Source organism: Chenopodium quinoa, unplaced genomic scaffold (genome assembly GCF_001683475.1).
Source record: "Chenopodium quinoa cultivar QQ74 unplaced genomic scaffold, ASM168347v1, whole genome shotgun sequence".
Classification (NCBI taxonomy): domain Eukaryota; kingdom Viridiplantae; phylum Streptophyta; class Magnoliopsida; order Caryophyllales; family Amaranthaceae; genus Chenopodium; species Chenopodium quinoa.
The window spans coordinates 409,340-420,933 of NW_018745687.1; the positions used below are offsets into that span (position 1 = coordinate 409,340).

An 11,594-nucleotide genomic window follows, 5' to 3' on the forward strand; every position below is an offset into this window, starting at 1 on the left:
TTAAAAACACTTTTTTATTCTGATTAAAACTCTAAAAAGTCAACTAAAGTCAATTTATCAACTGTTAATTAAATTAGGAATGAAAAGAACCTTCTAGAAGAATCTAGAAGACTATAATCAATTCTAATTGCATTAGAAATGATAAATCATATAAGGCCCTCCTCTAGATCATTGGGCCGCATATAAATATCAAACCGGGCCCAGTTTAGTAATTTGGCCATAAATTCCTCATTATTCATCGGAATTGGGCTTATAATATATCGTTGGAAAGGTATTTTCGAACCTGACCCAACTACACTATTATTGGACCCTTGTCATGGACCAAAACAAACTGGATTGGATGTTTTCTTAAAATAGGTTTTCAAAAACAGAGAGAAAGAAAAGAAATAAAAACTAACCGCAACACTAGACTTTCTACACTTTCAATTCATTCGATTATGATTCGACGTGAAAGGTACTCATCACTGGGTTTGGTTTTGGGGAGACACAAATGGGTGTCTACACGCGCCCGCGCAGAGGTCACATAATAGGCGCGCAAAACTCTCTAATTTGGCTCTGTTTCTTGAGCTTGGCTGCGCGGGTTCTAACAGGGCTGCGCGTCCACGCGGTGGCCGCGTAGCAGTCGCACAGAATTGCCTGCTTAGCTCCTTTAACTCCTCCTCGGTGACTTGAATAAAGCTCTCTGCCTCTATTAACGCCTTTGGAAGGGTGAAAACCCTCTTTTGAACAAGGTCAGACTTAAAGGTCGACCCATCCTTCAGACCTTTGAAGAAGTCTGTATAGGCTACCTCGTTAAACAACCCCTAAATCTGGATTCTTACCAAATTGAACCGTATGACGTAGGAGCGAAGCCCTTCTCTCTCTCCCTGCCGTATGGTGCTCAAGTCAAGACTTGTTTTCTTGGCAGGGATGTTCATTGAGAAGTTAGAGGCAAACAGGAAGGTAAGATTACTGAAGTTGTCAATGCACCCGGTTGGCAGGTTGCCGAACCATTATTGGGCTATGCCCTTCAACGTAGCCGGGAAACAGCGATACCACATATCATCCTCCAACCCCTACATGTGCATAAGGTTGGAGTAGGTCATGAGGTCGTCCTCCAGGTTGGTGGTTCCATCATAGGCACCTACCAACACATTTTTAACCTTGGCCGACTATTCCACCTCGGTTATTTCCTTGGTGAACGTAGAGGTTTATTCACTAAGTTTGAGCAGACGAAGACGCCAGTCCAAAAGGTTAGACATTATATGTGGCCTGCCCCCCGAAGAGGGTCGGCTGCATATGAGGAGAATATTGGCTGTAAACCGTAGGGGGTATGTACAGGGAATTCCCAATCATCTAAAGGCCAGAGTGGACGGACTTGCCGCCTGTATGGATCTCATGCAAAGATTGAGTATTCTTGACAGATGTATGTTTGAAGCTGTCTGGAAAGCTTGAGCTAGAGGCTGACTCAGAAAATTGCTGATTCCGATTTCACTCGATAACATGTCGAGCATCAGTTAAAGTCTTTTCCTACCATCCGGCTGAACAACACGGATGACCTTCCTTGTGTCCGTCTAGGGCAGAAGAATCTTTGACCAGTCAAGGGTAGGCGTAGTCTTCTCCTTGAGATGTGGAGTAGGCTGCCTGTCCCTGACTGACTACTTCCTTGCAGTTCGAGGAGATTTTTTGGGCGACTGACCCTTGCTAGAGCCAGTCGTCTTCTAACTGACTAGGTCCTTGATCTCACCCTTGAAACTTGTCATGAATTTCATGAGCTCGTCTCTGGTGACTGGAGCCTAACCTCTTGCCATCTAGGTTTCCCCTTCTGGCTGCCTGGGGGCCTGCTTGTTCCCGCCTGGCTATCTCCTCGTTCCAGGTTATCCCTGGGACGGATGCGCCTAGAATTGAATGACCCATCTTTGGCCACATATATTTCGACCTGAGTATCATCATCCTCATGGTCTGTACAGGCCTCGAGATGATCATTGGGGTCAGGAGGTGGTACAGACTCTTGAACCATCTTTGAGGTGGTCTCCCCACAGACGGCGCCAAATGTTTTGGGTGTTTTTGTCCTTCGGGAGAGTTACAGCTCGAAGACTGGTCTGACTACACTTGTACATGCAAAACAACAGAGACTCCGGGTGATTGGAGTTTTGCCTCCAACGGTCAAGTTAGAACGGGTAGGAGAATATGAAAAAGGTGCGGAAAGTAAAATGAGATCTTCTCGAATTCCGAGATCACGTGTTTTCTCCGATTTAAGAGAATGTGGGGTATGTTGTAATAAATTGTAGGTGTCCCAAAAATGGAAAAAAATCTCCCTATTTATAGGGTCATCGAGAAATGTGCCCCTGATTAGGTCACTCTGACCTAATTTTATTAGGCTGCGCCGAATTACGGTTTTCTCGGGATTTGGGACCTTGAAGGCCGCTTTTTCTCCCAGATTCTGGGAATGACATGTGTTCAAATGGGGATTGGTCCAATTTGGACTAACCTGGGTATGACACGTGTCACCACCCAGTTGGCCCACACGTGGGATGGGTAAAATTACCCAAAACAGTTGTACTGACCGAACCCACAACACCATCAACTCCAATACCCACACCACCAGCCCCAACCCCAAACGCCTTGCCACTAGCCCCTAACCCACAAACAAGCCCGATCAAACAAACCACTAAAAAAATTTAAATCGAACAAATACCTTAAAAAGTTAACAATGGCTTCGAATTTCACTTCAAATATGGATATAAAGGCCAAATTCGATCATGAAAACTCTAAAACCCCTAGATCTAGAGTTTTCATGGCTGAATTTTGCCTTAAAAACCTTAAACTTGTTTTTCGGCGACAGAGTCACCAAACCACCACTACCCACCTAGAGAAACCACCACCTCCGATGAACGAATACCGACGAAAGAACCAAGAAGACGGCTATCAACGATGGTTGCGACAAATTGTGTTCTACGAGAAAATGAGATGAAGGTTCTGGACTAGGAGAAGAAGAAAAGAGGAGAGAGAAAAAAGAATTTTTAAAAAATAAAAAAGTTTGTGGCTGGCCGTACAGTATAACCAGCCACATATGAAACTTTGTGTTATTACTTTCTCCACTTTCTCTAACTCTGCGCATAAAGAAATGAAGCAAGTATTTAAAAACGAAGTTAGTAATCAATTCAAAGTATAATTACTCTATATGCTTCTCGTATTAGAAATAAGAAATATTGTAAGTACACCTGACTCAAAGTGTACCCCGTGACGGTGTGGTGTTATCTTGTTATTGAATGCACCTAAGAAATTGCAATTGGTATGAGTTAGTCTTAGGGACGAGCATGATTCTCATCAAAAGGACCCTTTGGCGGGCCTTTACTTAATTTTCACACTTGTGAGTTGTGTGACACTCCGTGTAATCACTTTTCAATAAGTAGACTCTTTCTCCCACGCTAATCTCCTCTTCAATGGCAACTGCTTCCGCTACTTTTTCACTCATTTCTTACTCTACAAAACCCTAAATTTCATGCCTTTTTCAGACTTATATCCTGCACACTACTTCCTTCTCAGGTAATATCTTCATCTCAGCGTCTAAATTAAATCCCTTTTCTTAGATTTATTCTATTTTAATTTTCATATGATTTGAAGTTTCTTGATTGTATTTGGAACTTTGAATAAAATGAAACAACTTCACAAACAAAGTAGTGGAAATAGTGTTAGGAGGGATGAAGAAATACCCATGTCACAAAATATACCATATTCGCCAAAATCGCAAAAATATCATAGATCCTTCCCTAGATCCATAAATTATATATTCAGAGAGCAAAGATTGTTGTTTATTTTGGTGGGTATTTTAATTGGTTCAACTTTCTTCATCTTGCAACCTACTTTATCTCGAATTGGTCACCAAGATTCGAATTTTCCGAAAACAGCGGTTTCGGGTAGGTTAGGGAGTAATGGCCTGGCTTCGTATGATGGGGGTCAGGGTAATTGGATTGGTGGGAAGGTTGGGAGAGTGCCAGCCGGTATCGGAAGGCGGCGAATGAGGATTGTTGTGACTGGTGGGGCTGGATTTGTTGGGAGTCATTTGGTAGATAGGCTAATTGCAAGAGGGGATGATGTTATTGTGATTGATAATTTTTTTACTGGGAGAAAAGAGAATGTGGCTCACCATTTTGGGAATCCGAGGTTTGAATTGATCCGTCATGATGTTGTCGAACCGATATTGCTTGAAGTGGATCAGATTTATCACTTGGCTTGTCCGGCGTCTCCGGTTCATTACAAGTACAATCCTGTCAAAACGATCATATCCTTTTGCTGTTGAATTGGTGAGCTATATCTTGTATGAAGTATTTGTTTTGTGTGTGTTTATTTTTGCTTAATGATATAGAATTTATGCTAGGATCTAAGTTAGCATTTGGTTTCTTGACGTTTGCCATAATTGAAAATGTTGAGGTTCTTGACATAATGATTACAAGACCAATGTGATGGGTACCCTTAACATGTTGGGACTTGCTAAGAGAATTGGTGCTAGGTTTCTTCTTACTAGTACAAGTGAGGTATACGGAGACCCGCTTGAACATCCACAAAAAGAAACATATTGGGGTCATGTGAATCCTATAGGTAAGAAATTTTTCGCATACAGCTCAAGTTTTTTATTTTATTTTTATGTCTTCTTCTTGATTTTCTTGTTTTGTGTGTTTGAATGTCTCAAGTAGCTTTTACCTTCTAGGTGTGAGGAGCTGCTATGATGAAGGAAAGCGAACTGCCGAAACTTTAACAATGGATTATCACCGAGGTGCTGAGGTTGAGGTAATGTGACCTGTTATTAAGACTCTGGAGAAATTGAAACCTCTTTATTGAGTATATAAATACAATATAAGTTTATAAATAATTTTTTTTTTTTGAAGAAAATCTATTTAATATGGAATTGCTGTAGTATGCAACAATTGCTATAATTATCTCTTATTATAGTTTTCCCAAATGGTAGTAAGATAATACTTTCCTTCCCTTATATTCTTCTCTATTAGAGCCTTCTTCTCCAATTCCCACCCATCCCCTCTACTTTTATCGAGCAGGTGCTTCCTTTTATTCTTAGCCTTAAAGACATTGGGTCTTTACCTTTATGGCTTTAGTCAATTGGAAGGAGTTTTCATCTCTATAGCATTGATAATTGTATCCTTGTTCTCTTCTGATGGTTCTTTATGTTAGATCAGCTGATGTTTAATTTGCGTGTTGATGATTCTAGTAAGTGGTAACTACTACTTCACCTACTTAGGAAGCAATGTTTATACTAGCACTTGATGATTTGATATGTCCTAATGCTTTTCCTGCAGTTATATACTTATATGCACATGCCATGTTATTTTCGTGCATTAATCTGAAGTATACGTGTATATACAAGATTACAAGTAGCTTTTAGTGTTCAAGCTATCTTTAAGGGTCTCTCTTTCAGCTTTGAACTACCTATGACAATGTCATGTAGGCTTGTAGCAAAAACCTAGGAAGTTAAACAGTGAGCTCAACTCGTATGGTGCGTGCTTTAATGTAATTAAACTAGATGGGGAACCATATGTTTGAGCTTTTAGGCAAGGCAGAAAACCTGCTAAGTAGATCCCACTGAGGCTTTCTTTTTTACCTCCTGAACTTGCAAATGTGAGGATTTACTATTATAAGTAGCAGTTGGAATGGAAAGTTGGAGGCATACCATCTGCTGGAGACAATGATTGATGGATCATGTAGGTTCCTGCAGTAGCAGAATGATAGTCAGCCAAGCTTGACAAACAAACTCTTTTGATAGCAATTACTCTGCAGAAAAAAAACTAATCCAGTTATTCTGGATGGCATTGACTGGACTGCCAGAGTTGTTTCGCATGATTGACTAATGATTCTAAGAAACAGCAGATAAGCTGTTATGGCAGCAATGTTGATACTGCAAATCTTGTTGCTTAATAGTTGACAATTTGTTGTTCATTGAATTATTCCAGCATATGATTGCTGGTAGCTCAGCTGCCCCGAGACTGTGTGTAGCAATAGGCTGCTTATAGTTGGTTATGATTGCCTAATTGACAGAGAACTAGCAATTATAAATTTTGATGCTGTTAGACAAGTATATGCTTGTATGCTTTCTTTGTTAATCTTCTGCTTGTTATAAGCTTCATTTAGCCACTAAGTTTATACATTTTCTTTCTTTTGGAAGAGAGGAGGGAGGGGGATATTAGGGGGATGGAAAAATTGAGCGGAGACTGTTGGACCCTATCTGAGAACGTGTACATCATCTAATAAAAGGAAAGAGTAGAGAACAAAGCTGTAAATGATTTTCTTAAGACTTAGCTACTCAGTTGATGTGTATAGCGTATACCCTTTTGAAATAGCAGATTCAGATAAAGTAGTCACCTTCTATAAGTATCTGATTTGAGGAATGAAATATGTTCCATAATTGGATTAGTTAGTTGTAGAGTATATTGAAAAAATCCTTACTATATCTCTTGATCGTTTTGCTATATGGGGATTGTTGATTTTTCTATTTCAATTATAAGTATGTTGTGATTTCATTTTGTCTCTTTGCAGGTGCGTATTGCACGTATTTTCAATACTTATGGACCTCGGATGTGTCTGGATGATGGACGTGTTGTTAGCAATTTTGTTGCTCAGGTTTTGATCCTCAATCATCATTTTAAGGGAGCGAATGCTCCTGAACACATTCTGTTTGGCTGTCAGTCTAGTCTTAATGAAATTTTTTGATCTTGGTGTGATTGGCAGGCCATTCGTAAGGAACCAATGACAGTCTATGGGGATGGAAAGCAAACTCGAAGCTTTCAGTATGTCTCTGACCTGGTAAGTCAATGAGCTTATTGTGTAGTTAGCCAAGTTTGTTTAATACCTGTGATGCACCAATGTTTCTGTACTGTCTTCTGTCAAGGTCTATTGAAAACATTGAATTAGAGATACTAAGTTTTATATTGTCACAGTAGGAACAAGCTAAGCTACTTGTTCAAGCCTCTCCAATACAGCTAATTATTAATTGATTAAATTCTAAAAATTATCATGGTTATGCTTTTAATTAAACACAAGTACTTCATATCTTTCTGGCCCCACAATGCAAGAAGATAGACAATAATAACAATTTTGTACTGAACTACCTGGTTGCAGTTTGAAATTTCTTGCAACATTATAATATTTTTAATGTGTTTTGCAGTTATGAATCTTATAATCTTTATTTTACTTGTACCTGTACTTTGGCCTGTTTATGTTAAAAAATAGCTTGTCCATTTTCTTCTCATCTCCAATCTCCTTTTCACTATGAATTCTGTTGGAAGAAGTGATACGTGTTTCAGATCTCAACCAAGTCAGTGGCACTATATGGTCTGAGTTACCAAATCGCATGGTTCCTTAATGGACCATTATTTATATTCCTTTTATACACTAGATAATACATCATGTCTTATCAGGTTGATGGATTAATGGCACTGATGGAAGGGGAGCATATTGGCCCATTTAATCTTGGAAATCCTGGAGAATTCACCATGCTGGAGCTTGCAGAGGTAAACAAATGCAAGTTGTATATGTTTGTCTGTTTCTCTTTAGTTCATATTTTTATTTCTTTTTAATATTATTTAGGAAATTTTGATTTTTACCACCTTCAAATAACCACTTAATTGAATTTACCACCTCCAAAAAAAAAAGATTTACTTTACCACCACCAAAATTTCCAAAAAATCGATTTTACCACCAACTACCAGATTCCGTCCATGAATCCGTTAGTAGGGCCCACATTTTTGACGTTTCTTCTTCATCTTCCCCGATCTTCCATGTCAACCAACCAGCAACGAAATCAACTACCTCGGTTGGTCGGAATTTCGTGTGGGTTTCGCGTCTGGGTGGTGGTGGTTTCGAGTCACGATGGTTTCGCGTCTGGCTGGCGTGGTTTTTGGTGGGTGGTGGTGGTTTTGAGTCGGGGTGGTTTCGCGTCTGGGTGGCGGTTGTTTCTGGTCTGGGTTTGGGTGGTGGTGGTTTTGAGTCAGGGTGGTTTCGCGTCTGGGTGGCGGTTGTTTCTGGTCTGGGTTTGGATGGTGGTGGGGTTGGTCGTAGCTGTTAGGTGGTGGCTAGGGTTTTGAGGTCGGAAATTGGTGGAAAGGGGTAGAAATCGGTGCGGCTGTGGTGTGCGGTGCGGTGGTAGCGATTAGGTGGTGGGTTGGTCGTAGCTATTAGGTGTTGACTAGGGTTTTGAGGTCGGAAATTGGTGGAAAGGGGGTCGAAATCGGCGCGGCTGTGGTGTGCGGTGCGGTGGTAGCGGTTAGGTGGTGGGGTTGGTCGTAGCTGTTAGGTGGTGGCTAGGGTTTTGAGGTCGAAATCGGTGCTGTGGCTGTGGGTCCCTGGCTGGTAGCGGTTAGGTGGTGGGGGCTGGTTGTAACGGTTAGGTGGTGGGGGCTGGTTGTAACGGTTAGGTGGTGGGGCTGGTCGTAGCCGGTCCGGCGGTGGGGGTCCCGACGGTGGCAGCAACCATCGGTTGCTTGATGGGGATTTTTTATTTTTTATTTTGTTTTATTTATTTATTTTTTTAAAACTTAACCAATAATATGGCGACACATGTGCAAGGTAGGCCCCACTAACGGATTTTTGGACGGAATCCGTTAGTTGGAGGTGATTGGTGGTAAAACTGATGTTTAATTTTTTTATGAGGTGGTAAAGTAAATGTTTTTTTTTGGAGGTGGTAAATTCGACAAAGTCGTTATTTGAAGGTGGTAAAAATCAAAATTTCCTATTATTTACTTATTTATTTATTGGTTCTATTGTCATGGCCGGACTTAATTCTTCTTCAATTTTGTCAAAATTTCTTCTGATCAAATAGGTTGTGAAAGAAACTATTGATCCAACTGCAACTATAGCGTTCAAAGATAATACAGCCGATGACCCCCACAAAAGGAAACCAGATATCAGCAAAGCGAAAGAGCTGTTGAACTGGCAGCCCAAGGTATCTTTAAGAGATGGGCTACCTCTTATGGTAGCTGATTTTCGGAATCGGATTCTTAATCAGGATGAAGGCAAAGCACACTAACAAAAAAATGAGCAAAAACTATGTATGTATAGTGTGCAATAGCAGTTTGGTTATTAAGGTGCTGTAATCCCATCTTAACTTCTTTGTGACGTTGGGAGAGAAGGATTCTGGCAATGTGCCATAGAAGAATCCGAGGAACGTTTTGTATGCTCATTGCAGTCTTGCTCTGTTGACTAAAAATATTTTTGTGTTTTTATACTTATTATAGAATAATCTTGTAGAAAGCTTATTGTATCTTATTGGTTATAATTTTTTCAAATGTTTACCAAATTAAGGCAAAAGTCAAAAGGCCTCGGCTGAATTCAAATTTTATCTTTTAAGGCAAGAGTGCATGACACATTGTGTTGCCCATTTGTCTACAAATAATCTTCCTGTACTTTTTTTTTTTGAATGCCTACAAAAATTGTTCCTATGGATAAAAATTGTTCCTGTACTTTTTTTTTTTTGAATACCTACAAAAATTGTTCCTATTACTCAACCCATGTAAATATGTAATGTGAGCCCTTTCATTTTACTAAATTCAACAATATATATTCTCTAATCTAATTGGTACTCGTAGATTATTTGTGAATAAAGGTTCTTGTTTAATTCAATGTATTAAATCTGTTACGTATAGTTAGCATGCTATGAATCCTTAACGATCCCAAAGTGTTGAGAACGATTATCAGTCCCTAACTTGGAAAAAGAGGGGAAAACGAATGCGAGCTCCACTTGGACGGAAAAATGGATGGTACCCGTGTTTAGGCAAATCTTAGTAAGGTCATCTTGGAATTTGCTTAGGGATTTGGGGGTAATAACAATCAAGCTACAAATATCAAATACAATAACCAAGAACTATAATAAAGCATTAGATAAACAATTATATTAAAAGAGATTAAGTTTAGAGATACAATACTGAGAAAGGTCAAGCTTCCTTGATCAGCAAGGGCACAATTATGAGAGAATAAGTAGAGTAATCAGTTTATATTGATGTATGTGTGCGCGTACATGAGTATTATAATGTCTAGCTATACTATTTATACCTAAGAACAACTAGGGTTACAAAGATATCAAATATATTCAAACGTCGGAGATCCTCTTGATTTTATCTTGTTTCCCTGTTCAGCAGGTGTATTCTTGGCAAGTATTTTCGTGATTGATATTCTGATCTTGTTTGCCATACTTGTTCTAATCAAGTCGTTTTGCTTGATTTGGTGTATTCTTTGGTCATAGGATGATGCCCTAATTATATTGGGTTGCTTGATAACACGGGCCCAACAATTGCCCCTAATTTTTATGTTTAAGCATTGAGGATGAAAATTACCTGCAGGGAGCCATTGGAGAATTTTCAAATTTTGGAAATTATTTCAACGGTTAACAAAAATAGGGAACGTGGTGGCGGTTTTAAGGCAAGTGCTTCGATAACTGTGAAGGGCGGTTTATTTCTCTTGCTATATTCATTGGGTGTGCAGGCTCACATCAAATCAATTTTACTCTTTGTCCCAATTTCGAATTTTCTTCAAGTACTTTCTCTCTCTTCTTTGTCTTTTTATTTTTTTGCTTCCTTTGTGTTTTGCGATGGGTGTTACTGTGAGATTGGTGTTTGTTGGGGCTGATGAGAGTGTAAAAAAAACCGACTCTTGTTGCGCAGCACGTTTTCCCTGCTAAGGATGTCTATCCTTCTCATATGACGAAGGATGATGTTTAGAAAATCGCCACTATTGCGCAATTCCTTGATGGTGTGGTGGTGAAGATCCCATCTTCTAGGGAGAGGGCGGACTGGAATGCCCCAGGTTGGGTGTGTTTCTTTGAGTACCCCTTTGTAATTGGGCACACATTCCCTTTTTCTTCTCTTGTTTATCAATTTCTGTCTAAGGACAGGGTTTCACCCTGTCAGTTATTGCCCCAGACTTGGAGTGTTTTGTGAATTCTTGATTTGCTGAATGTGAAGTTAGGTATAGAATTGATGTAAAGGATTTGTGCTATCCTTTCACAATTATGACTAGTGTTAAAGGTCGGGTTGGGCTTCGTTTGAAGGATGGTGTTGATCCTTTGGTGACGGACTTGGAGAAAGTGTTTGATAAGAAGTGGTATCACAGGTTTTTCTTTGTGAGGATTGATTCATTGGGTGATGACAATGATTTCTTGATTGACACTTGTAGGGAATATTTCAAGCATTACCCCAAATTTGAACCCCACTGTGATAATACACTTAAGCATGGTGGCGTCCAAAGGGAAGGAAGCTAGAGCAAAAGAGTCGCCAACAAGTTTTAAGAACTTGTAAACCACTCACAGGGTGAAGGTTACACCCCTTAACGATCCAGGAGATCGTTAACTCCAATAGGTCTGGAACCAAGACTGGAAGTTCGGGGATGAAGGTACAAATCCAATCTAAAAGAGAAAGAACCTGCCCTAATAATAGGCCTGTACTTTATTCTTCTCTTATTCATGTGCGCTTTCTAACTAACATGCAATCATTAGGTTAACCCTAAACCTGTTTATCTATGTTGGTTGAAAATTAATGCACAAATAAATCTATTATTGGCGATCACTTGAATTATAATCAAATTAACCCCAAACAAGATTATTAATTATCTTA

The 11,594-nt window shown here is 39.7% G+C and overlaps 1 protein-coding gene across 1 annotated transcript; it reads left to right on the forward strand.

Annotated features, from left to right (window-relative positions):
* The first annotated feature begins 3,346 nt into the window (after window positions 1-3,346).
* LOC110718347 (UDP-glucuronic acid decarboxylase 1-like) lies at window positions 3,347-9,381 on the forward strand. The gene is made up of 7 exons (XM_021897177.1): window positions 3,347-4,264; window positions 4,434-4,581; window positions 4,691-4,770; window positions 6,529-6,612; window positions 6,721-6,795; window positions 7,410-7,502; window positions 8,810-9,381. Exons 1-7 carry the CDS (start codon window positions 3,638-3,640, stop codon window positions 9,014-9,016), a joined length of 1,314 nt encoding a protein of 437 aa, XP_021752869.1. The 5' UTR covers window positions 3,347-3,637; the 3' UTR covers window positions 9,017-9,381.
* Window positions 9,382-11,594: the final 2,213 nt, after the last annotated feature.